Below are 27,551 nucleotides of genomic sequence, written 5' to 3'. Positions count from 1 at the left end.
GTCATGCATCATCACTTCAACTATGTCCTGTTGGTCACTCTGACCAAGATTAACAGCAGAAGCCCACCGACTCTGGTTGAGGTAAACAGAAAACAGTTTATGGGAAGGATGTCAGGATTTCATAGAAGCAGTGAAAGGTCAGGAGTGCGAGATTCAGAAAGAGAAACAGGCGACCCTGGAGGCTGGGCACCCAGGTCAACCCCACGCCCACACCAGAGCAAGGCCACGGTGTAGGTTTCCCACGTCGGTTGACACTTGTGTCCTTCCGCCCTAGACTTGCAGGTCCCTGAGGAGAGAGCCTGGCTGAAGCTGCCTGCTGCTGGCTGGAGGAAGGCGGGACTTACTTTGATTGCCCTACAGAGACCACTCACCATCTAGAGAGGTTCAAGAAACTGAAGACCCAACAGGAGGAGGCTGTGTGTCAGCGGTTCCAAAACAGTCACTGTTCCCTCCCGCGGGGATGATGAGACCTGGTTAAACGCGGTCATAAGGGTGAGGCCCCAATCCAGAAGTGCTGGTGTCCATATGAGAAGAAGAAGAGATACCCGGGATCTGACTCTCCCCATGTGCACAGAGGAAAGGCCATGCGAAGAGACGGGAGAAGTTAGCCATTTATGAGCAAGGAGAGAGGCCTCAGAAGCAACCAAACCTGCCAACGACTTGATCTTGAACTTGTCAGGCTTCAGAATTGAGAAAATAAATGTCTTACTGTTTAAGCCACCCAGTCTACGTTTTTTGTTATGGCAGCCTGTTATGGACTGAATGGGTCCCTCTAAAATACATATACATAAAATAGGTTGAAACCTTGATGGGGCCCCTAAGGGAGTAATTAAGGTTAAATGGGGTCACAGGGTGGGTAGGGACTTGATCCAGTAGGATTAGTGTCCTTATTAAGAAGAGACACCAGAGAGTAGAGAGCTTGTGCTCTCGCTCTCGCTCTCTCTCTCTCTCTCTCTCTCTCTCTCTCCACGAGCACAAAGGGGAGGTCATGTGCACACACAGTGAGGATGGCAGCCACCTATAAGCCAAGAGAAAGGGCCTCAGAAGAAATCTTGATCTTGGACTTTTCAGCATCCAAAACTGTGATAAATAAATTTCTGTTGTTCAGGCTACCCAGGCTGTGATATTTTGCTCTGATGACAGAAGAAGACTAACATAAAATCTGAGAGGGAGAAAAGTACACTGAAATGATACTCTCAAGAGGGCTAGGATCCAGGAAACTATTGAAAGGTAGACTCTTAAAATTGCTATTACAGAGTCTGTCATAAAAGCAATTGATTGTCTTGCCTCCCTTCCTACATTCCTCTAATCCATTAATTTTTAACTAGCAAATCTGATAGCGTCAGTCCCTTACATACACAAAAAAGTCCCTACATGATAAAAAGCCCAAACTCCTTAACGTGGAAGATAAGCCTCTCCAATACTTGGTTTCTAGCTACTTTCCTGAATTGTTTCTTCATAAATCTCACCTCTGCATCCTGGGTGCCGACTGTACCAAACTATTTGTAGGCCTCTGAGCATTACAAACTTTATCGTATGTTCCTTCTGTCTATCATGCCCTTTTATCCTCGTCCACGTGGATCTTGCAAGGCTCAACTTAAGTATCACTTCTTTTCTGAAGTGATTCTTAAGTCATCCAGATAGAATTCCCCATGCATTCATAGCACCTACAACATTTTATTTTTCTTACTATTTTCGTCAGTGCTTATTAAATTCTAAGTGAATAGTTCTCAAAAGATGTGATATAGGCCCCTAGGATGCATTTTACAAACGCAAGGAGCACTTTTGGTTGTCACGAGATTGGAGCTTGGGGGAACTCTACAAACATTGTGTATAGGGCCAGGGATGCTAGCCGCCTGCAGTATGCAGACAGGCCTGTACCAAAACTGAACTGTAGGCTCTGTGTAAGTAAGTGAAAAACTTACTTACAATTGTCTGAGCTGAGATTCAAACTCTGGTTTATAAAACCAAAAGTATGAGTCCATGGTGTTAATATATATTGGACTCGCAGGAATGCGACTACCATATAAACTGAGGAAAGAATGTACTTGGTTTTTGTTCAGAACTCTACCAAGTGTTGTTCCCATTGCAAAAGTCAGGTCACCAAGGGTAACAGCATAGGCAGTATTTGAGTCACCAAAACAGCACAACTGCACCGGTCTGCATTTGTAGCTTGTAGAATCATGGTGATTCTAAGTAAATGTACAAATTTCCTCATTTAGCTTTTCTTTTAAAATGTCAATGAATTTTAAATGTGAGCAAATATTCAGCTAAATATTTGAAACTGGGTTTTACAGCTTTTTGTACAAATGAACAGTCACCAATGTACCTATTCTGCCAATGCACTTTTTCTAATTAAACCAACGAATATCTCAAGATTAAGTGAACATTTTACAAAGGAACATTTTGATCAAATTGGAAAAGATACACACATATTTCTCATATTTAAAGAATACTAAGAACTGCAAGACTGTCACTGGAATGTTTGACATTGTTCTATGCAGAAGGAGATGGGCCTCATTGTTTCTTATTGAACGTGGATGATTACAGAATACAGCATGCCACACAATAGTCAAGAAAAGTTAATCTCAGCTGTATAAAACATTACTACAAAAAAGGATGAAAAATCATATTAAACCATTTTCTCTATTCCATGGTAATGTTGCTTCCAGAAGGTGACAAAGGACATTGAAATCTACTGCATAATGTAAATAAATCTTTACTACAAGAAGATGAAAACAACCTTTATGATAGAGAAGCTTCACCATTCGCTCATGTAAAGATTTCACGGCCAGAAAATATTTTAGAAAAAAATGTTGTTTTCAAAATGACTGACAATGTGGTAGCCAAGGCATGGAACCAACTTAAATGTCCACTGACAGAAGAATGGATAAAGAAGATGTGGCATATATATATATATAATGGAATGTTACCCAGCCAAAACAAGAATGAAATAATGCCATTTGCAGCAACATGGATGGGCCTAGAGATGATCATATTAATTGAAGTAAGCCAGACAAAGACAAATATCATACAGTATCACATATATATGGAATCTAAAAAAAAAATGATACAAATGATCTTATTTACAAAACAGAAGTAGACTCAGACATAGAAAACAAACTTATGGTTACCAAAGGGGAAGGGGGAGAGGGAAAAAATTAGGAGTTTGGGATTAACATATAAACACTACTATATATAAAATAGATAAACAACAAGGATCTACTGTATAGCACAGGGAACTATATTCAATATAGTGTAATAACCTACAATGAAAATAATCTGAAAAAGAATATATATGTGTGTGTATATATATATATATATATATATACACATACATATACATATAAAACGGAATCACTTAGCCGTACACCTGAGACTAGCACAACATTGTAAATCAACTATACTTCAATCTTTAAAAAGCTGTAGGATAACAACAACAACAACAACAACAACAACCATGGTGACATAACAGAGTGATTTAAATGCCAGAAAATGTAAGCCTTGTAAGAACAAAAATGCTCTTTTGTCGGCTACTCCATTCCCACTGACTAGAACAAGGAATATTTTTCAAATAAATTTAAAGAATTGATTATAACAATAAAATCATATATATTATAACCCTTAGGCATCACAAGACCATACATCATCACAGAAAGTTTTCTTTAAAATTAGTGTTCTACCAACCAAGGGTGAGAACAAAGACTTCCCACAGTGGTTGGAGGCCTTGATGTGTTATATCTTCTCATTTTCTGCACTGAATCAGAAAGTATTCTGAATTCTAAAAATTGGCCATAAAAATTAATAGATTCTGATTAACTGAAAAAAGAGATCACCAGTGAATACAAAAGAATTGTCAATATTTAGAACGCTCAAAATTACTTGAAAGAAAAAAAAAAACTTTTCCCAACATCATTGCTTATTTAACAGATGGAGCATGAGTAACATTAGTTCAGAGCCAATTTAAAATGTTTATAAAAAGTCATTTCATTATTCATCAGCAGTATTTAATTACCGAGACTCTTAGAGAAGGAGACCATGGATCTAAGAATGTTTAAAAGTAATTCCCTCACTGATATATTACCCATAATTTATCAAATGTCAAAGAAGAAACTGAATGTCCTGTCCAAATAAAATGGTTCCCCAAGAAATTGTTTTAAAAGATTTGGCTCACGTTATGGACTTCTGCGAAATTTTGATGTAATCAATGAAAAAAGAAATATCAAATGTGAAATATTGCAAAACAATGAGGTATATCTTTCAAGACATGCTTGTGAAGGTGTTTCTCTTTACTCAGTTTATAAGTATTTTAATTTATACTTTGTATATTAATAGCATATTTTTAAGTATACCCAAAAATTGAAAGACTAGGACAATAAACACCCTTATCCTCACTACCTAGATGCAACAATTTTAAGTATTTTTCCATAATTGTTTACTATAGGTATTTAAACATTTCAAAATAAAATGTACATATCACATCATTTCACACCTATTAATCTCAAGCATAAATCTCCAGAATATAAGGATATTCTCTTATATAACCACAATGTCATTAGCACATCTAAAAAATTCTGAAATAGTTATCTAATGTCACTTGATACTCAGTCCATTTTCAAATGTTTCCAACTATCCTCTCAAAACTTGTATTATTGTTTAATGTTGTTGCTTTTAATGGGGATCTAATCAAGTTTCACACACTGCATTTGTTAGATGATTCTCCAGTCTCTTTTAATCCAAAAAATGTGTCGACCCTATCTTTAGAAAAAAATTTTTTAATATTGAATTTTTTCCACCAGGCAGTCATCTTTTAGAATTTTCACATTCTAGATGTTTCTGAGTTGTCTCCTCAGTGTGAGGTTTGACTTACTCTTCCCCTCTCCCCTACAAACAGAAAATTTGTTCTATAGGCTTCATTTGATTCAAGTTAAACAGTTTTGGCCAGAATACATCCTATGTGGTGCTGATGCTTCCTATCTGCTCACACAGAAGGCCTGGCCTTCCGCGGTTACTAAAGCAATCATGTGGGGAAGGAGGCAACAGTGACATCTCTCCAAGGATCAACCTGCATCTACAATGTAAATGAGGTTCCCTCAGACTCTAAAGAAAGGAGATCGATCTCATTACGCTGAAGGGAATCATCTAGGATTTTTCAACAAATCAGGTATTTTAAAATAACCTCACTCACTGAGGATTTTTATAGTTTCCAGCTTTGGAGCATAATCTATCTAATACGGGGGCAGATGAAAGGATACAGACTCAGAAACACATTGCTCTCATGTGGATGATTAGATTTAAAGATCAGTTAACATTTTACTACACCAGACTGGGTGGCTTTAAGCACATGTGGAACATGTTAGGCAGCATTTTCAAGAAAAATTGAGCTTCAAAAGGACTCTGAGGACAAAGCATGATTTAATCACTCTAATTTAAAAGGTTTGGGATCCAGCTAAGACTTTCACACCCAGTTGATTGAAAAAGAAGCTAAGTTATGGCAGCATTTCCTACTACCTACTTTTTCTATTTAATTCTGATACTCAGAGTCCCCAGAGGTCCCCCACAATCTCTCCAGAGACTTTTGGATGACTGTTTCTTTTTCCAGTCACTTCTTTATTCATTGTTGCTTACTAGAGAACGGTCTTTCAGATGTCTTTAAGTTCTAGAGGCTAGATGCAGCACTCAATAAATTGTAGGACTTTTAGATAGAAGAAATGTTATCTGAGATACTCTTATCAGTATCCCATATGATAATACAGAAAACTATTTCACCCTTTGTTTATAAATAATGCCCAACTCAGTCTTCACCATTTTCTCCCTTTGACAGCCCATAATTTGTTTTCGAGTGTTTTCCCTACTTCAATTGTTTCCCCTCTTTCTTTTTTCTTTTTCTTTGGTTTCTTTTTTTTTTTTTAATTGAAGTATAGTCAGTTACAGTGTGTCCATTTCTGGTATACAGCATAATGTCCTAGTCAAACATATATATACATATATTCATTTTCATATTCGTTTTCATTGGCCCCCTCTTTCATATCATATCCAAGTGATCTGGTTTGTTTTAATTTATCCTAGATTATTTCCATTCTGGTGTCCTCCCATGCCTCTGCTCTTTCCTTGTCCTGTACCCCTTGTAGGAAAAGATTTCTAACCTTCTTACTCATTTTAGTAAAGACATCTGACTACATCATTATATTTTCCAGCCTAACTGTGCCTGAAAATTAGCCTATTGGATACACACATTGTTTTATTACAAATTACTTTCTTTTTCTGCCTCCTTTATATTACATTTATGGCAATGATTTTTTTAATTGTGGTAAAATACACATAACATAAACCTTCCATCTTAACCTTTTAAAAATACACAGTTTAGTAGTGTTAAGTATAGTTAAATATATGCACATTGTTGTACAACCAACTTCCAGAACATTTCCAGCTTGCAAAACTGAAACTCTTTACTGTTTACTCATGCCTCTTTGCCCCCAGCCCCTGAGGACAATCTTGATTTTTAAATTATGTGCATTAAGTACATTATATTGAATGGGAATTTCGTTTTGGGATAAGGAGTTTTATAAAAATATTTGATAAAACAAGAGGAACTTTAGGATTTTAACGCGAGATGGTTAATTTTATGTATCAAATTGACTGGGCTACAAAATATATGTAGTCGAGTATACATCTTGGTAGAAATTACTGCTTGTCACAAAGAACAATATCTCAAGTTAATAATTTTAGTGCTTTTCTATGTATGGGAAGATTCAAGAATCTGGGGTCATTGAAATTCTCCCTGAAATATGCATCTAAGTATCTAGGGGCCCCTTTATCCAAAGCACAGAGGACCTCATCCTGTCTTTCATCCTGAATGCCGAGTGGGTTGTGACTTATCCCTTGTAGAACTGGGGAACGAGTGGCTCTTTGTTCTTTTTGTTCACACTGTATATATCCTATTAGTTCTATTTCTCCGGAGAACCCTGACTTCTACACAGGATGAAGGACCACTACTCAGCTACTGGAAGGAAGAGTGTTTCATTTACCTTGGTATTTCCAGGGCCTATAGCATGTGGAATAATAGAAGCTCAAGAAATGTTTATTGACTGACTGACTGACTGATAAGTTAAGTGGAAAAAAGAATCAGAAAAGACCACATATTGTATGATACTATTTAACAAAATGTCTGAATATACAAATCAATAGAGACAAAAGTAGAATAGTGGTTGCCAAGGGCTGGGGGAGGGAAATGGGAAGACAGAATGGGGGATGGCTGCTAATAAGTGTAAGGTTTCTTTTTGAGTTGAATATGTTCGAAAATTATATAATGGTGATGGTTGCACAACTCCATAAATATACTTAAAAACTGAATTGTACATTTTAAGTGGGTAAATTTTATGATATGCAAATTATGTCTTGACAAAGGTTTTTTTAAAAAATGATTGACTGAACTAAATCTTAAAACTTGTAGTCCCCATCCCTGACAAATCGTCGAGGACTTTATTAAATATTCAGTCAATTATGATTTTGCACTTTCATTTGAAATGCTAGGTGTTCTCAGAATATCAGGTATACAAACATATTTTATATCCAAAGCAAAATATAAATGACTACTTTATTTAACCATCAGAACAAACTGCATTCAGTATACCAACTCAGCAGCACAGTGTAAATTCAAGAGAAGGGAGATATGGACTTGCCTCTTCCTGTACCAGTAACTTAACATTAAGCTCAATTAAACAAGAAAATGTTACCTAAGAGGAAAGGGATAACTTGTCCAAGGTGGAGCCCTAATTCCTTACTTTGCCAGGGGAGAGGCTGATGCTTTCCTAGGCTTTGCAGTTCAAAGCCCCAAAGCCCAAGGGCCTCAGTTGGCGCCATCTCCCAGAGTCTGACACCTGGCCCTGCCAGAGCTTGTGAGCTGCCTCAGAAGGCAGTGGGCAAGAGGGGGTGGACACACCTACTACTGCCCCCAGGCCCAGCTTAACACTGCTCCAGAAGGCTTGCTGTCTTCCTAGCTTGGGCTTTTGCCATACTGACATACCATTACTATACCCTTGTCCATCCCAAATATATTTCCAAAAAGACTACTGTAATGGAAAAAATGTTAAACGCTATTCAATTTTTTCAAATTTGCTTTGTTAAAGAAAAGAAAAATCAAAAATAGTGTTTGATCATATTGAGAAAATATAGATATACAAATGCATAGAGTGTAAAACATTAAATATCACCTTGGAGTTACTGCCCAGCTGGAAACTACCTGACAATTACTTCTTTTTTTTTCTTTTGGAAAAATGAAGTACTTCTAACATCAATACTTGGTTAACAAACCTGGCACTATGACTTAATTCTTCTGCTGAATTTCAGTAGCACTTAAAGATATATTTTCAACTCAAAAGTATTTTTATTATTCTTCCAAAGGATACAGCCCTGAAGTTAGTTCATTCTTTTCCTTCTTGTCTGTCAATGTGGCACAACAGTGCATAAGAAGCAGTGGTGAGTGTACATAATATAGATGCTGTGAAACCTGGGCTCGTTGTGGTGGTGGTGTTGTTGATCTTATTTGAAAAAGCACTTCTAACAATAATCCTCCTTGTTTTTTAACTTTATCTGCATGACTTCTTGATTGATTGATTGATTCAACATGTTTTTAAGAAAGTCCTGTTCCTAGGGGCTGCATTACAGTGGGTCTAGGTGGTTCCAGGAGACAGAGCTGAAGTTAACCCCACAGAGGTGCAAACAGTCCTATGGAATAAGTAGAGTTTCACTGACCCTGGTCAACATGAAATCTTCCCTAAGTCAGTCAGGCTCAAACTAGCAAACCTTAAATAACCTCATGTAGAGAATCAGGTCAAACCTTTTTGGCTAGACACAAAGGTACTCTATGATTTAAAAAAAATGCAGCATTCAGAAGCTATATGCTAAAGTTTTAGAAATGAATTATGTATACCGATCTGTAAAGTATCCATAAAGCACTGGAGATTTTGCTCTAGAAGAATGAGAGAGACTACTGGTCTCTGTTTATTGTATTCTGAGCACTTTAAAGGACAAAGTCAGCCAAGAAGATGAGCTGAGGCACATGTAAGGAGTCATGGACATCAAAAGCCTCTCACAGCTTATCAAGGCTCTTGGGATGACCCAGATTCTGGCCATATGATTGACCACATCCACACCCTAGAGCCATTCCCACACAAAATAAGTGGCTCATGGACTAGCTGCACACATCACTGCAGTAAGACTCAGGGGTGCCAGAATACACTTCAAGAGGATGGACACCAAAGGCTGCAGGGGACAGCCACCAGTCATTGGCTTGGTCCTCAAACCGCACAACTAATGAGGATGACCGCTGTTTTGCTCGGAGACTAGCATAAAAAGAGGCAAAGGGTAAGGACGTAAAACAAGCAACATCTTGACTGTCCTCTCAGATGACTAGGATCATCAGCAATTGTTAGCAAATATTAAAATGTAGTTTCCCAAATTTAGGCATTTACCAACCGTTCATTATCCAAAAACATGCTGTTGACTGTTTGTCATCTCTGCCTTACTCCCCAACCAGGAGGCTGTGACATTTGCTCAGCTTGAAGACTAAACCCTACATGAATTTTCAAAGGAACGCAGGTTTGGTTTCCAATACCCTACTTTTCACAATACCATATTCTTGAAGGCAGACTCATTGATCCACAGGATCAAGGGGTTTCTATACCTCACAGGACCATGCAAGTTGTATTTAGACTGGAACCAGGCCCATGGATGACACAGTCAGTGTACATCCTTTTGGCTTAGGTGCTGTAGGACCGATTCCTTTTCCATGCTGGATGGATTCCAGAAAACTCTTCTCTAAGTTCACTCTCCCCAAAGGCATTTCTTTCAATGGCTCGATTTAGCACTGCTCTTTCATCCAAAGTAATGACTGTGACCTGTCATACTCTCTCTAATCATCATTTGTTTTTTCCCATCCCGACATATTTCTTTAATTGCTCTTCAATCACTTTAGTCTATGCAATATCATCCTCTAATGCACAGATCTCCTGGGAGCCTTCTGAATATTGCTCTTCAGACTTTCCTTTGGGCAGGTCTATCTCCACATGTAGTCCATTATTTTCAGGCAGAAGGTCCCTCTTCCCGTTTAATTTGTTCTAGCTGTGTCTCCAATCTAGCTTCATATTCTTAGCTTTCCTCTTAGAATCCTCGTATTCACTGTGCTCTGCTTATCTGTCATAGCAGATCTTCCCAAAGGGTAGTGACTCCCCCGCCCCCCACCAGAGCTTGAGTCCCCTTTAACAGACAACCAAAAAGCCCATATAAACCATGCACCGCAAAAAGAAGACAAGCACATCTTCATCTCACTGTTTCTCATTTAAACGGACTCTTGATAACAAATAAACATTGCTTTCAAACACACAGAAGAAAGAATGTGCATAGTTATAGGGAAATAGTAAAGAGATAAACAGAAGAAATGAAAAAGCCCACCCAGAATTTACACAATGCCTTGTCTCTAGTAATAAGTCTTCAAAGAATATTTAAATGGATAGAATCTACATGAAATAATGACCACAGAAATAGTGCTAAAATTTGATTTGACAATAATCTGAGTTTTTAGCATTTAAAAAAATACTATATATGTAAAATCTTTATTGAATGGTGACAAATACACTATGTTACTGAATCCCAGAGCTAGGACATCTGTTTATATATGTAAGTCTACTAGATTATGTTTTAGTTATAACAGATAAGTCAATGGTTCTCAGTGCTGATTACGTATTAGAATTACCTAGAGACCTTTTTTAAAATATGCATGCCCAGCCCCATGTCAGACCAACAGAATCAGAATCCCAAGGAGTGGCCAAAGCACAGTGAAAGATAAATAGATTCTATTCTATTCTAATCTTAGAAAAGAGTTTACAGATCATTTAGACCAGCTTGATCATTTTATAGCTGAGAAACAAAAGCCCAGCGACTCCTGGTTCCCCACCTGGTCAGTCACACTGACACTTAGGGAGAGGCAGGCCTAGAACCAAAAAATCTTGTGTCCATCCAGGCTACTTTTTTCACCCTGACTCATTCATTTGTTAATATATCCATTCAGGAAATATTTTGAGAGCCCATTATGTGCTAAGCACTAGATAATAACACCTGTTGTCATTATGGAACATTGCTAGAAAGAATCCAAATGCCTATCAACTGGTGAACAGATAAACAACACAATGAAATAATATTCAGTAATAAAAAGAAACAAACTACTGATACAATCAACAAAGTAGATGAATCTTAAAAACATTATGCTAAATGAATGAAGCCAGATGCGAAAGGCCACATATTATATGCTTACATTTATATGAAGTGCCCATGAAGGCAAATCTGTAGTGACAGGAAGGGGATTCGTGGCTTCCTGGGGCTGGGAATAGGATGGAGACTGGATAGGAAGGATCTTAGGTAGGGTGATGGAAATGTTCTAAAACTGCGTTGTGGTGGTGGTGGTTGCACAACTCTATACATTTACTAAAAATCATTAAGTTGTACAAGTGAGTAGTTTTTATGTCACGTAAATTATACCCCAATAAAACTTAAAAAGAAAAAAAACCCAACCAACCCGCTGTCCTTTATTGAATACTATTACAGGAATTTGTACTAGGATTTAAGTAGCACTGCCCTCCATGATATGCTACCAGCATGACACCCCTGAATGCAGAGTTGGGAAGAGATACGCAGTATTGCACCACTGAGTCGTATTTCCACGTACAGGTACAATAGACAGAATCTTATCATCATAACTAAGAGTAAAACAATTAGAAAAGATGGGTTTTGAGTTTTTTGGCCTTTGTTTTCATCATAATTTAATTATAAATTTATGTAACTTTATTTTTAATTAAATTTGTGAAATTTTAACAGTAGGTTCTCATGAACTGACACACACCCACGGACTACCCGTTTTACCAATGGGAAAACTGAAGCTCAGAGAGGCTGTCAGTCACTAGCCCTGGTCACACTGGACAGGGCCGCCCAGGTCGGTCTAATTCCAAACCTGCTCTCTTCCACCCTCTCTCTTTAAAATGTAGCTGGTGACCCACTCACACATCAAAACGCAAATATCTTAACGGGAATAGATTTACCATTTATTGGATAACCACTGCTTTCCTTTCCAATAGGTGGAATGTGAAACCTGACTAGGGGAGGGGGAAGAAGTAAGAGGAAAGTGCACATCTACCTGACAGTTTTATTCAGGACATGACAGGATCCAATCCCTCCCAAGATTTGGCTAAGTCCACATTCAGCAACCAGCAATTGTGAGACAACTGGTAGAAGTGATAGATTATTCATTGACTTTTTTTTTTTAACGTTTGTCATTCAACCTTCTTTTTCACACATTTTCACCGTGTTTAATGAAAACGTTATTTAAAACTTACCTCAGAGGTCATAGGAAATGCCAAGGTATAAAAATAAAGAAGTTTCCACGAGAGCAAAATGTATCAAGCGTTAAGTCATGGAGTTCTCAACACAAATACGACGTGGCCCCCGGTCCGGTCCACTCCTTCTCCACTGTACCATTTTCAAACGGGCCGCCTCTGCCTTCTTTGCTAACTAGTGGTGCCCAGTGGTGACACTGCCACCTCCCAGCTTCACATCTCCCATTTCAGGCAGTTTAGGGCGAAATACCATTATAACGAGCGCCACAAGTCATAAGAACGCTTTTGAACAATCTGAATTTACATTCTGGAGTTCCAGTACCAAAGTGCTTTGAACGTTTTAGACAAAGTAGATTCCAGTCAAAAACCACCGTCCTGTTCTGCGCGGCAAGACCTCAACTTCACACAGCCGCCGGCAGCGGCGGCGCCCGCGCAGCGTAGCATCTCCCGCCAGGTCCCATCGCACATGCGCAGTCAGCCGCCCCGGGGGACGCTCAGCCCCGCCCCTCAGAGACGCCGGGTTCCCTGAAAGGTACAAAGCGTCGAGACGCACACGCGCGGGCCACAGCCGCGCAGGCGCAGTGGGGGTGCCATCGTGGAGCCCGTCCCCCTTCCTCTCAGCGGGCCGGGGTCGTTGGTTTGCTAAGTGCAGTTGGGCCCGGCAGGTGCTGAAAGGCAGGGGTCGTGGACCCCCGCCGGGTCTCGGCAGCACGGAGGTGCAGGGTGTCGCCGAGGGTGCGGGGCCGGGCGCCGCTGGCGGCGCGCTCCGCGCCGGGGCCCCCGCCTCTACTCTCGGCCAGGCCCTGGCTCCAGCCCCCGTCCCGGCCCCGGCCTCGCAGTTCACCCTGCTGGTGATGCACCCGTGTGGAGGGCAGGACGAGGCTGCGGCCGAGGGCGTCCTGAGTCAGGCTTCGGCCCTAGGGGGCAGCGCCGGGGCGGGCAAGCCGATTCAGTACCTGTGTGAAGTGGCAGGGGATGGTGAGGAGGAGGCAGGCGAGGACGAAGCCGACCTGCTGGACACATCGGACCCCCCGGGGGGAGGCGAGAGCACGGCTAGTTTGGAGGATCTGGAAGACGAGGAAATTCACTCGGGGGGCGAAGGCGGCAGCGGGGGAGCCCGGAGATGGGGCAGCGGCGGGGGCAGCATGAGCAAGACCTGCACCTATGAGGGCTGCAACGAGACCACGAGCCAGGTGGCCAAGCAGCGCAAGCCGTGGATGTGCAAAAAACACCGCAACAAGATGTACAAGGACAAGTACAAGAAGAAGAAAAGTGATCAGGCCCTGAACTGTGGTGGGGCCTCCTCGGCTGGCAGCTCAGGAAACGTCAAACTGGAGGTATCATCTGGGGTCTGGGGAAGTGGGAGGTGGAAGAGGAAACCCCACTCTTAAGCAGACTGCATTCCCGGAGCCTGCCCACCAGCTCCTAAACGGGTCAGGTGGCAGTGGCTGGACTTGTGGCTCAGAGTTAGTGAGTGCTTGCCCTAAATTGAAGTTTATACACACGTGTGAAAAGTCTTAAGAGTTCTGCTGCATCCTTGTGATAGATGAATACATTTCAGTGAAAATGATTGACATGTGAGCAAAGCTGTCATTTCAAAGATCTGGGATATGGGCTGGAAGGACAGATACTAAATGACTGATCTGATTCATCAGTGGAGGAGCAGGCAGAGAGAATTAGGAACCTAGATGAAATTGGTACTTTGGAGAAGGTAATCTCTTCCTGTTTTCACTACCCTATTCTTAGTATCCTTTTTTCAGTCTACCTAGTGTTAGTACCCTGTTCTCAGTACCCCTATTAGGAGTAACTTTTAGTGTTCTTAATGTTAAATTCTCTGTTAACCCTATTCTCAATACTCTATTCTTAGTACCCTATGCTTAGTTTTCTGTTCTCAGTTAATTTTACTCTTAGTGCCCCAATTCTCAGTAAATAAGCATCTTGCTTATTACAGAATGAAAGTAAGGGTAGTCATTTGCCTCTCTGTTTGTTCCAAAGGTACTCATTCACCCCAGAATTCTTTCCAGAGAGAGGAGATAATATACTTCTTTTCAAGAAAAAAGTATTTTACCTGTAGCTCCATTCTTTTTTTGATTGTCTAGCACTTACATCTACAATTTGAGGAAAATGTATAAAAGGAAACAGACATTGAGTTAGTCTCCTCCTCCACCTCCCCCAACAAAAAGAATCTTAGTTTTCCTACTCTAAAGTAGTTTGCATGATTTTTTAGGGAAGAGAATTCATTGCTATAAGCAGCAGATACTAGCCATTTGTATTATGGGACACTTCACCAGCTCTGAGGAATCAACAACTGCAAGTATTTATCTTTGTTGAACTGAGTGTAAAGAAAATAACTAATGGGGACAGTCAGGTTACAGTAAGGGCCAACTTTACAGCGCGGCTTTAGTAGTGGCGATATTGTAGGCTGAGATATTCTTTGCAGAGAAAATACAACTCAGTATAAGCCAGAAAGGGTGCTGAAAGTTTACACTTAATCTAGTAAGTTTCTTACGTGCCAGGCACTGTGCTGTGCCGTGAGTGGAGTCTCAGACCCTTCAGCGATGAGACAGGTACTTCAGTTCCCATACGTAAAATACGAGGCACAGAGAGGTTGAGTAACTTGGTCTAGGTCATCCAGCCAGCAAGTACTCAAACCCTAGCTATCTGATTCTAGAGCCTTCGCTCTCATCCCCATGCTATACTGCTTCCCTAGAATTTTTGTGGTAAAAAGAGAAGCACGTCTTCATAAAGGAAGGGGAGTGGGAATACAGAAGACACTTGTGGGCAGACAGCAAGGGGACTGTTCTAGCTTAAGTGGAATATTTATGTGGAAAGTTCACGAAAGACAAATTTGGAAAGAGTTTGAAGCCAGTTTGAGGATAGTATTGAATGCCAGGCTATGGAATTTGAATTTGAAGTCTTCAAATGAAAGTTTCTAATTAGAGAGTGACAGGGGCTCCTACTCTGATGGGGTGAATTAAAGTGAAGGGTCTGTAAATTTAAAGACTTGTTAGGAGATGATTACAGGAGGACTGACAGGTGGTGACGGGGTCTCATGCCGTAGTGTGAGCAGCAAACTTGGAGATTAAGGTATTTAAAGATCAGTATTTCTTACACAAATCAAGGTTAAATGAGGAACAAATGTATATAATATTTAGTTGATGTGTCTAGAAATTGTGCTGTGTAAGAGACATATTAAGGAACCAGGGATAAAAGAACTGGCCTGTGGGACTGAGCAGTATCATTAGATATCTAAAAGGCGATTATTTGGAAGAAGCAGATTTATTTTGCATAGTTCTGAAGTAACTAGGACTTTTAGGTGACGATCACAAGGGATATGTATTTCAGCTGAACCTAAGTAAATGCTCCCTAAATGTCAGTTATTCAAAACCAAAAGTTGGTAACTCCTTAGGACAAAAACTGTTGAAAATTTTTGAAAAGGAAATTCCAGCACTTGTAGAAGTTTGGACTGGATGACTCAAGGTTATTTTCATTACACGCTTCTATGATTTTTGTGTTATTAACATTCTGAATCTACATATGCTTTGTGTGAGGTTGTAAGAATACATTGATTTCAGCATTCCATTTCTTGTGCACATAAGTGAAACAGTCCCACTGAAACAGTCCCATAAGTAGTTAATCCTATGGGGAGAGAGGAAGGAAAAAATTATTTTTGTTCTCTCTGGGTAGTAGAATACTCTCTTTACAGTTTTTTACATTGTGAGACCTAAGATGTTTAGGGATTGAATGTTTTTTAGCATCAGATTGATAAACTTATAGTGAAAGAGAGAGAAGCAATATTCTAAAAGGAAACTCGGAGGCCAGTAGAGAGACGGTCAGGAGAGAAAACTAGCTTCAATAATAACCTAAATAAAGAGCACAGAGATAAGAATAAATTCATACAAGGCACTGCTTATGTGAATTTATGTATGTATGAAACATTTATAGTTTTCTATTTATATTATGTCTAGTCAGAATTTTTGGAAGTGCTCAGTATTGTATCATGGTTTTATAAGAGCCTAAATGTTTCTGTAAACTAGAACAATATTTTGTTAGCCTGGAAATTCATAAATATTGACGATTCTATCAGGTAACTGGGGATGCACATTGGGGAGGGAGCTCTGCTGATCCTGCTTGAGTCAGGATGGAGCAGAGTATCATGTCATCTTGGCAGGAGGCTACTTATACCAGTGCGTGCAGTTTTTTCAGAGCCAGTTTATCATTTTTCTCCTGGTGACTTCCAAATTTTGAAAGCTTTGTCTATCAGTTGCTTCTTTAAGTAATATTTTACTGGCCCTGCCATGTTTTTGTTGTTAATTTGTTTGTTACTGTTTTGTTGGGCAAAAAGCTATAAAGACTGTCTCATTAGCACTATATAAATTGCCTTTGTGTTCATATATGCCATCCAAAGGCAGGCAATCTTTGTTCTGGCCTGGATAGCTTTATCTGAAGAGAATGCACAGTTTCCATTTGTCTTTTTTTTTTTTTTTGTAGTATCGAAAATCACTCACAAATGATAAAATAGGTCCCCTATCCCTACCCCTACCCCACTATTGATTTTGGGACCTTCTAGAGACTGAAGATCCCAGCTTGGAAATCCTGGAGGGAGACGGAGTGAGGAGTGTTATATAAAATTAACTGCCAACACTTTGCCTGTGCCTTAAAAAGGGACTTTCGCAATGTGCCACAGGGACTGGACAAGAAGGAAGATAGGCAAAGACCTGTCCATTACATCAGTGAAATGCTTCTAATCATGGATTAGTTCTATCAGCATTTAATCCTATTTGCATTTTATCTTTTATCTCAGGAAAGTGCAGATAACTTACTCTCCATTGTTAAACAAAGAACAGGATCTTTCGGGGATCGACCTGCAAGACCTACTCTTTTAGAACAAGTGTTAAATCAGAAAAGACTGGTAAATATCTGTTTGTTATAAATGGAACTATTTAGATTTTGAGATTTTAAGACCTGTTGAACTGGTATCAGAATAGAATACACGCTGGAATCTGATAAAGACAAAATTATAAAGAAAATACGAACTCGACTACCTAAAAATGAAGACTGTAGTCAAAAATGGCAGTAAAATTATGCAAACTTCATAATAACATATAGGAAAAATATTTGCGAGAGATATAAAAGACTGGTTAATGTGGCTGATATTTTTGTTATACAAAATATTCATACAAGTGGATGAGGAAAAAAATTTGGCTTTAACACATTGCAAAAAATATAAATAGGAAAAAAAGAAGAAATGCTTCCATTAAATGAAATGGAAAGGTATTTAATATCAGTAAAAATCATGCAATAAACAGTACAATGAGTGCAAATTATTTAAGTGGTAACACACAGTGATGTTGAGGTTTCCATGAGGTGCGCACTCTTATTCTGCTGACGCCATCACATGCTGGTACAACACTTCAGAAAGCAGCTGGGCGGTACGTGTCAGGAGTCCTTAAAGTGGTCATCCCTTCACTCAGAAATCATACTTACCAGTGAAGACACTCGCAGGAAATGAATCCTAAATATGGACAAAGTTAAGCATAAGGATGTTGCCAGAAATGTATTTACCACAAATAGTAAAATAATAGTTCAAACAACCTCCTTTTTCAACAGTCTCATAACAGCTAAGTAGACTATTGTACATTCACTTATTTAATAGAAGGTTGGGCAGTCTTTACAAATAAATTTTAAACAAAACTATTTAATAAATAGAAAATGTACTATGCTAGAATATTAAATTCTAAAAATCAGAATTTAATGATAGTATTTGCACTGTGTTTTGTTTCTCTTGTTCAGTTTATTGGGTCCAAAGTTTTTTTTTCATTAATTTATATAAGCATTTTATTACAATAAAGACATATTAGCCATAGTCTGTTGTATTTGTTATATGATTATAACTATATTTAAAGGTGGTAAGTGTGCAGAACAATATTGGTTGTTTTAGAGCAGTTGTATTTTCTGAAATTTTGGTAATGTGCTAATATTACTTTTATTAATACATATGTACCTATACACACATCCATAATTTTTAATTTCTTCAGAAATCTTTGTAAGCTAGTGAGAGGAACTTGAGTTCCAGTACTAGTCTTACATGTATGTATTTTTAAACTGATATTTAACTGCCGTGTTCACATGGGCGCCTTTTTGTTTCCTTTTTTTTCTTGCTGTAATCGTGGGCCAGTGCTGTTCTTGGCTCTTCGCTCTGATGTTCATAAAGAGTATACATGCTGGCATGTCATAAAAGCATTTTCTTTGTAAGTAAAGTCACCAGTAAGATCGGGTTTCACCCATTATTTTTAGGTCTTAGTATTTTGGTGTAGGACATCAAATTTTATTATTAGTTTGCAGTTTAATTGCAGTGCATCAGATGCAAAGACTTGTTTTGTAAGCATATTATATCTTGTGTGATGATATGTCAGAGTAATTTTATAGTGTGAATACAATCTAATCCCATAAGAATAGTGCTGTTAATAAATATATTTTTTCTTTTTCCTTTTTAAGTCATTACTGAGAAGTCCAGAAGTGGTGCAATTTTTACAGAAACAGCAACAACTATTAAATCAGCAAGTTTTGGAGCAAAGACAACAACAGTTTCCAGGAACATCGGTGTGAGGGAATTTATCCAGCTTGACATGTTTTTTTATCTTCTTTTAGTGGATGGACATATTTTTATACTAAAGATAAGTGGGGTGAGATATGCCAATAGAACATAAACAGTCATTTTCATGTAAATGTACGTGTGCGTTTGAGGACAAATGAGTATTGCACATTGTGCACATGATCCTTTCAAATTACCATGGATTTGAATCAGCTTATCTTTCCAAAATAATATTTAATCACATTTTTTTTTAAACAAAGTGTTTCTCTTCAGTCATTGTTACTGAAGGTATTGAAGCAGTTGCTTTCTGTGGAAGTCACGAAGTCAATAGATACTGATCTTGGATCATCTAGCTCAGTGGTTCTTATCAAGGGGCAGTTGGAAATGTGTGGGGATGTGTTTTTGCTTGTCACAGTGACCTTGAACTGATGGGTTTTAGTGACTGGGCCAGGAATGCTAAGTGTCCAGAGTGGTTCCCCACAGTTAAGAATTATCTTGCACACAATGCCAATAATACTCCTCTTAAGAAACACTGAGAGCTACTTGTGATGATAAAATGTATTTGCAGCACCTGGAATCAGGTTCTCGTAATAACCTCTTCTTTGCAGTTAAGACTGGAGCTGTCAAAGAGGTAAGCGTATTTTATACCTTTGAGAACAGTGATCTTGTTAAATCTCTGTGAAATTAGGATGTGCCTGTCTTTTCAGAGATGTGCTGGTAAAACCTGAGATGGGTTATCTAAGTACTCTGGAATGAGTGCATCTCCTCAAGTTGGCTTCTCCACTTCATGTTCCCTATTAGTGTCGAGCTCTTTTGAAGCAGACACTCTTGTGTGTTGAATTTGTGAACAGTATGAATGTATCTCATCCCACCAATGTCAGGATAGAAATAATTTTTTACACTCATTTTTTTTTTCAAAAAGAGATCCTGAAAATAAGAATAACACTCCAGCATTTTGTCTGTTTTTCAACATTGAGATATTTTAAGATCGTGTTGTTCCTAAGTAATGTTCAGAGAGTGATGGGTAATCTGGATAGATACTTTTTTCTTATATTTTCCCCTAGGAAAACTTAAAAGGCAAAAGTTACCAACAGGAGTATCAAATCAAATCTCAAGAAAGTATTTCCAGTGTTAAGACAGTAAATGCATGTGCCTCAAGTTAAACTATGCAAAAATTTGCTAGTCTCTTGGGCTTTAAGCTCTGAAATACATATCAGGTTAAACTTCAGTCATAGCTTTTCTAAGAAGTACTTAAGAAGAGAAGGAATCTTTTGTTCATTTTTTAATATGTGTTTTATACTTGCATATCTGTGCAAAAATGCTTTTACAAGAACTATTCATTAAAGTCCAGTTGTTGACCTTTAAGTTGTCTTACTCTTACTCACTTATTCTATTCCTTAGTTGCTTCCCACCAGATGCAAAGGAATTCACTTACATTTGTGATTAACTGTTAGTTTTTTTTCTTACTTATGGTGTTGGGAGCTTTATTGAATCCCTACAGTGTAAGTTAACTTTTGTAGTAAAAAAGAAAAAAGCCAGTTTATCTTTCTTCCAGTGGAGTATGAGGATTAGGAAAGTAGGGAAAGTAACAGGCCAGTGAGAGCTGAACTGAAAGGAAAGGGATTGAATTAATTAATAATTAATATTAATATTTAATTAATATATATATATATATATACACACACACACACACACATATATATAAAATATATATAAATAAAAACAGTGATATGATTTTTACTTATTTGGGGTAGATTTCTTGCAATGTGTCCCCAAATTTTTATCCCTCCATGTATTTATAACTCTTGCAGTATGATTTTGCTGTTCCATCCACTGAGAGACTGAGTTTATTTATCCCTTAAATCTGGAAGACTGGCCTTGTGACTTATTTTGGCCAATAGAATATAGAGGAAATAATAATATGCCAGTTCTGAGTAGACTTCCAAAGGTTTTGAACACTTCCACTTGTTCTTTTAGAATCCTACCCAGCTGCCATGGTAACAAACCCAGACCAGCCTATCCTGCAGGATAATGAGACACATGGCCCAGGCACCTCTGTTGTACCAGCAAGTAGCCAATAAACAGCCAGACATGTGAGTGAGGCTGTGCTAGAGTGGCTGTCCCCCAGCTAACCTGCCCACCAACTTCAGGTACATTGGATCTGGCCCAAATTGGCAAAACCACCCTGCTGACCTGTAGACTTGTGAACAATAATAAATGCTTATGATTGTAAGCCACAGAGTTGTGGGGTGGTTTGTTATGCCGCATTCTTAAGACAGTAGGTAACTGATACACCTAGCTGTGTAGTTATTGCTGTATAACAAATCACCCGAAAGTTTAGTGGCTTCAAACAACAATTTATTATTATCTCACAGTTCCATATATGATTACTGTGGTTTTAAATAGCTGTGCAAATGCTTTCAGGGTAGGCATGGTAGACTGCTCTGATGGCCACAACAAAAGCTCCCACATGTGGCCTTACGTGATGTGGCCTATTAAGAACCAGATTTTATTTTTCTACCCCTTTGAATCCAGACAGGCCCTGTGACAGAATATGGCAGAATGATGCTGTGCTAGTTTGTTTGAGGCTAGAGGAGATAGAGGATGTATAGATGCAGCATATTTGCAGTAATAACATAAAGTCATTGACAGCTTCCATTTTCCAGCAAAGCCATCTTCTATTCTGGAGTCAAGAAGAGCAGAGGAGTTGATAAGAGGCTTTAGGAAAAGGGGAAAAATTAGAAAGATACATTGAAGTCAGTAAGAGACGGCGAGTAGCTAGTAGCCCGCTAAGTCTCCTGATAACCTCTTCCCCTTCTTTCTTCATAATAGAATTTTTGGTTGGGAGTGTAGTCACCCAGTAAGACAGCTGATTCTCCCATAATGTCGTGAAAGAATCCAGACAGAAATAACGTGTGGATGACTCCACTTGTTAATTCCTTTCCCCACGGCAGGCTGTATCACTTCACGTGTCCACCAGCAACAAGGGAGAATTTATTTTCCTCACATCTTTGCCAGCAGTAGGAGTGACTGTTCTTTTTTAACTTTTGCCATTCTGACAGCTACGTACCACTCACTGTTAAACTTACTAGCATTTCCCTGAATACCGGAAAATTCGAGCACCCTTTTCTACGTTAAGCTACTTAGATTTGCTCTTCTGTGAATTGCTAAGACACATCCTTTGTCTATTTTGATTAGGCTCCTTTTTTCTACTCAATGGCAGAAGTCTGGTGACTATTATAAAAATCAACCCTGTGTCATTTTTATCCACTTCTGAAATTGGCCTATTTATGTATGTCTTTATAGTATCTTTTGCTGTATAAGCTTTCAGTTTCTGAGTATTTCAGCATATCTGACACTTCTTTTATGGCTTGTGGGTTTCCAGTCTTGGCTTAAAAGGCCTCAATTTGGGATCTTTCAAATGGTTGTTGATTTATAATTTCCCATTTTTTTCTAGAATTAGAAAATAGAAATAATACAGATTGTCAAATAGTCCTGATTTCTTTTGTGTAACTAATTGACATAGGAATTTTAGTATTCTTACCATTAACACTCCCTCAGTTTCTGACTTTAGCTATTATCCACCTATCCACCATAACCTCCACCTACATCTGAGCCAGAGTAGCTTGTCTTTCACATGTTTATATTTTGGAATTCCACAAATTATTTCTTTTGAATAAAGGGCTCCATTTCTTTTTTAAAAATTTAAAAGGAAAACTTTGATCAAGTTGATAAAAGGCTAAGTTTTCTCAAAATATTTGCATATTTTTCCCCCTCCACTTATAGACTGGCAGAAAATTTAAATGGAGGGAAGACAGAATTTACATTTTTAGGTATGTTCATATTCCTCCTGGATTTCATCTTAGTTCTTTCGCAGTAGCCTTCTTTAACACCTTTCTAATGGGTACTGTCTAGTAACGTACAGATGTTTACCATAATCAAATTGTTCATTCTCTCCTATATACTGTAATATCATTTAATATTTGCTAATATCCAGGGGAAAAAAGCTCTGTACATATCCTTCCTAAAATTACTGCAAGGATTGGCTTCTCGGCCTTTTGGCTAAGATCAACTGTAGTATCTGTTCTTATCAGTTTAATATCTGATACATTCTCTATCCGAGGACAGTGTATTAAATGGATTTTTGGAGCAAGGAATTGGAATAGGAGCTTGCTCCGTCCACTGCACGCACTGACCTGGTATTGCAGTACCTCCAGGAACAGTGCACCCCTCCAGGGGAACAGTGCTATTATACAGAGTAGGAAATGTGCTTAATAAATATATTAAATAAAATTACTGCAAGGTATCATCAAGATTCTGTATTTAACATCAGTTATCCCAAGATGTTTGATTCAAAACTGTTACCTAATTTCTCTGTAGGGCGTTGGATTTCAAAAACATCCCATTTTCAAAATAGGATTAAGAGCATCTTAAGGATCCAAATGCAATGAATCCTTCTGAGGTTTGCAGGGAAAAAAATGAGCCAAAAGATGTATAGGTATAGCATTCTTTATTATAAACAATCAGATAACAGTGTAAGTGTGCATTTGAAGGATAACTGAAGCCTAGCTATAGTAAACAAAAACATTACTTATATAGAAAGTTTCTTTTTTGTTTGTTTTACATTAATTTGAACTTAACATATGCCAGGATCGCCTAATCTTGTCATACAGCTCAGCTGTTAAATCCATAACAGGAAAAGACAAAATCTGGAATGTGTGTTATATTTTGCTTTATTTGTTGACTATATACACCGAATATTTGGGACATAGAGTTAAGCCGGTGCTTAAAGTCTAGCAAGTGGTATTTATAAAATGCTTTTGTTGCTGTGATGGGGTATTCAGTTCCTTAGAAAACAAAGAAAAGGAGATTCTAAATGCTAGTTTGTTGTCCAACTTTTTCTGACTTATACTGTTAAAAAACAAAAAAACAAACAAACAAACATAAAGGAAATGTATTGGAAAGTGACATCTTTACAGTTCCAAAGCACTGGCAGGTATTAAAATATCATCTAATGACTAAAACAAACTTTTCACATCTCAGTTTTTTAACAGGAAAAATAACAACAAAAAAAAAACAGGCTTGAACAACACAATGTTCTGGGTCTTGTGAGCAGGCCAGGTTATTATTCTCTATCGCATGACCCTTGTCCGTGGCAACCTGAAACATGTTTAGCACTGCTGATGCAGTTAACAGCTTAGCGCATCCACGTTGCCAGTTATCCTACAGAAGAAATGCTATGACATTTTTTTAGATTGTTTTCCTCAGGGAGTGAATGCTAAATGAGCACATACAGAAGCCTGAACTCAAATACTGCATTACAATTTTTGACAATCCTTGCCAGTAAAAAATTCCAACGTCTGGTTAAAACGTGAAAACGTTACAATGACTGAAGGGTTAACTTCTCATCAATTCTAAATTCTCTGAATTTCATGTCCCCTAATAAAGGCTTCTGCTGAGACTGGGCTAGTGATGGCACACATGTACCACTTTAACCATTTATTTTTCGAGAAACAATTCAGGTTCACTGGGATGTTCTGTCCTGGTTTCTCAAAGCTGCATGAAAAATCCAAAGTATTTTTTTTTAATGTAGTTTATAAGCAACCATTACTGATTAATTCTGTAAAGGTATAAGATTACCAAAGGATGAGTTTGACCACTTATGGAGAGATTGAAAAAGCCCTGTTTGATCTCTGGAGCAAAAATCAGTGTATCTAATGCGCTTTCATGCAACAGTACTCATATGAGGAAGACTTCACCATATTAACGCCTTTTCCAAGAAGAGGGGAGATGGGGAATTACTGGTAAACAAAGAAGCAAAAGGAGACAAAAAGCAAAACAAAAAACCCAGCCTTGAAACACAGAAGAAAAGCAGCATTTTTCCAAGGAAGTCTTCATCCATTACCTGACTGCTCAGAAGAGAAGGGAAATCTGTTTCGAAATAGAGCTGATTAAGAAATCAATTCCATTTTTTTCAAGCAAAAGAAAAATCGCCTGTTTTGTTTTGTTTTAAAAGTTCAAAAACATGAAGTTGGTTCTACAGATTTACTACTAGACTCTCAGCTCCAGAGGGCTGGGACGGTCTCGTTTGCGTTTGATTCCACAGTACCGAACACTGTGCCCGGTACATACAAGTGCACAACACATAGTTGATAAACCAGTACACCATGGGGGGTTTCTAAATGCTAAATGGACCACCTAGCTTTAGTGTAAAATGTAATATTTTCTATTATATATAGAAAGCTTCTATTAGATAACACTAGTCATCACAGGATGTGACAGTACCAGCTCACTCACACATCTTTTTCACACGATCATTCCTACCTTGAATACAATTTAACGAGAAACGACTACTATGTGCACTAATGCTAGAAAGAGATGAGACAGAATTGTATAAATGAAGAAACCTCTTGGATCACTGAAGTACCGTCTGTTACAAGCATAATTACCTTCTTAAATTATACATTTTTAAGAGGATGTGAAATATTTTTCCAAGCAATGCAGTTTTTGGTGGGTGGAAAGTACCTAGAAATTTAGGAAATTCTCTCTTTATCATCCAAGGGTAAATAAGAACAGGTTTTGGATTTTGTGTACATATTCACTCAAAATCCTGTTACTCAGTACCACTGTTCCCCAGAAATGATAAGGATTATGAAATTATTATTTTATTTGGGAAGTTATTTCCAGGTTTGAGGCTGTAGCTTTACAACAGGCTACCAGATGTGGTCAGCAGGTGATTTAATCAATAGAGACATTACATTGGATAACTCATAAATTTGATGCTAGCAGTGTGTCTAGATTTTCTCAAAGGCTTCATCACATGATTTTGGTAATCTGTAAATAATATTTGTCAATATGTGAGGAAAGTGTGGCAAAAAGAGTGCCCTCACCTAGATACTTAACGTGGGACTGTGGGGTGGTATCAGTAAACATCTGGTGCTTCTGTCCAGTGCTCGTACTTCACCTGCTCCTCCTGCACACGAGACTCACACACACGGCTGCAGACTCCGAAGGCTGCAGAGCTGCCTGACATGAACCACCAGGGACACAGGAACCTGATCTCCCACGTGGAAAGCAGGCACCTCCGTGGGTGATTTGTGGACTACGTTCTGCTCTTATTTTGCAATTTGGGAACATGGCTCATTTCATGCTATTTTCATATTTATCTTCCCATATTAGACTTTTTTTTTTGCAGTGGTAGATGACAAGGCAGCACGATCCTCAGCTTCACAGTTTCTCTTTTCCAATCACAGTTGAAATCTGTTCAGAATGTACCATTCACATCAGCACGAGAGTCCAGTTACAGGTGTTTCAACTTCAGAAATGAAAGTTCATGTGACTTACATAACTGATTTTACAAGCTTGATTTTTTTTTTTTTTTTTTTGCCAGTAGCATTAAAAGTGAGGTTATTTAAATTATATGGGTCTCAGGGCTTTGTTTTGTTTTCAAGTGTTATTTGCTCTAGTGCTGCTAAGTTCCTGATTTCTGCAACATGAACAATTTTACTGTTTTTTTTCTCGACTAGCCACACAACATGCCTTATATGAAACGGCTGCTGAAAGCTGCCTTTATTCTGCTAACACCCTTCAAATACTATCCACGCAGTTGCCTCTCATTTGTTTTCTCCTAGAAAAGAAGCTGCTTCTTACTAGAACATAGGTGGGACAAACCTGCTTTTGAAATTGCATCGGACTGGCACCAAGTTAACCAGAAAGCACGAAACACATGGTGATACAAAATAGGAGTAGTACATATTATATGTATTTACACCTGTAATCAGAAACTTCAGTTAGTTGCAAATCTGAAATGATATAAGCCACTGCCTGCAACAGCATCTGTTCTATAGAAATGTGGATTAAGACAGGACCATTAAGACACTGAAGAAATCGGGTTGTGGGGAGAGCCCATTTGAGTCAGAACTTTGTCCAACCACTGCAGTGGTCCATGAAGGTGGATCTCAATCCAGCAGGGGGTGCTCGTGACATCCTGGCGATGGTACTCGGCTCCCCAACCCTGAAAAGCAAGAACGGAGCCAAGAGTGATTGAGCCCCATCTTACGGGCAGCCTCCTTGCTCCTACAAATGTCCAGGCATGCTGCCCCAGGGCTCACCCTTCCTTCCGAGTCTACTGCTCCTTCCCCAAACATCCTTATAAATGACTCTGCTGTCTCCTTCAAGTCTTCGCTGATGTGTCTCCTTTTTGATGAGGTCTACCCGGACCACCTTTCTGAAAAGATGTAACCCACCCCTTCCCCAGCACTCCAGTCCCCTTCCCCTGTTCTACCCTTCTCTTTCCACTCAGCTCCTGTGTTACAGCTGTTGTTTATCGTCTGTCTCTCCCTACCAGAGTGCTGATTCCACGAGGGCAGAGACCTCTGAGTAATCACTGCTGTATCCCAACACCTAGAATGGCGCCTGGTTCGGCACAAGGTAGGTGCTCAGTAAATACTTGTCGACTGAATTCATACTAGAATCAGTAAAATCAGAGTTGAAGGAGACTTTGAAGATGGTCTAGTCTAGTCCATCACTTCCCAGTGGTAGCCACCGGTGTTTAGTTATCTATAATTTCT

General features: G+C 38.7%; 2 protein-coding genes, 1 long non-coding RNA gene and 1 other non-coding gene across 6 annotated transcripts in view; 2 read left to right on the top strand and 2 right to left on the bottom strand.

Annotated features, from left to right (window-relative positions):
* The window catches only part of LOC116668558, an 80,260-nt gene extending 67,745 nt beyond the window's left edge, over positions 1-12,515 (bottom strand). The window contains exon 1 of the long non-coding RNA XR_004325699.1: positions 12,387-12,515. This is a non-coding gene — a long non-coding RNA (uncharacterized LOC116668558). The remainder of the gene's footprint in view (positions 1-12,386) is intronic.
* A 337-nt stretch (positions 12,516-12,852) lies between these two features.
* RFXAP (regulatory factor X associated protein) lies at positions 12,853-20,344 on the top strand. Its single transcript, XM_032496803.1, has 4 exons — positions 12,853-12,859; positions 12,900-13,723; positions 17,191-17,298; positions 18,885-20,344. The coding sequence occupies exons 1-4, from the start codon at positions 12,853-12,855 to the stop codon at positions 18,993-18,995; spliced, it is 1,050 nt and encodes a 349-aa protein (XP_032352694.1). The 3' UTR covers positions 18,996-20,344.
* A 2,679-nt stretch (positions 20,345-23,023) lies between these two features.
* LOC116668748 lies at positions 23,024-23,214 on the top strand. Its single transcript, XR_004325993.1, has one exon. It is a non-coding gene; the product is annotated as a U2 spliceosomal RNA (small nuclear RNA).
* Positions 23,215-23,474: 260 nt separating this feature from the next.
* The window catches only part of SMAD9 (SMAD family member 9), a 52,582-nt gene continuing 48,505 nt past the window's right edge, over positions 23,475-27,551 (bottom strand). For all 3 annotated transcript variants that reach the window (XM_032496282.1, XM_032496284.1, XM_032496283.1), the window contains exon 6: positions 23,475-26,995. In XM_032496282.1, the coding sequence (XP_032352173.1) occupies positions 26,852-26,995 (144 nt within the window). In that variant the 3' untranslated portion in view covers positions 23,475-26,851. The remainder of the gene's footprint in view (positions 26,996-27,551) is intronic.

Source organism: Camelus ferus, chromosome 14 (assembly GCF_009834535.1).
Source record: "Camelus ferus isolate YT-003-E chromosome 14, BCGSAC_Cfer_1.0, whole genome shotgun sequence".
Lineage (NCBI taxonomy): Eukaryota > Metazoa > Chordata > Mammalia > Artiodactyla > Camelidae > Camelus > Camelus ferus.
The sequence above is the reverse complement of the archived record's forward strand: the minus strand, read 5'-3'. Positions and strand labels throughout refer to the sequence as shown.

What these genes read in the sequence shown, in the direction of transcription:
- RFXAP (XM_032496803.1), top strand. An exon ending in CAGGAAACGTCAAACTGGAG is followed by an intron (nt 13,724 to 17,190) that starts GTATCATCTGGG and finishes CTTTTATCTCAG; the next exon opens with GAAAGTGCAGATAACTTACT. An exon ending in TGTTAAATCAGAAAAGACTG is followed by an intron (nt 17,299 to 18,884) that starts GTAAATATCTGT and finishes TTCCTTTTTAAG; the next exon opens with TCATTACTGAGAAGTCCAGA.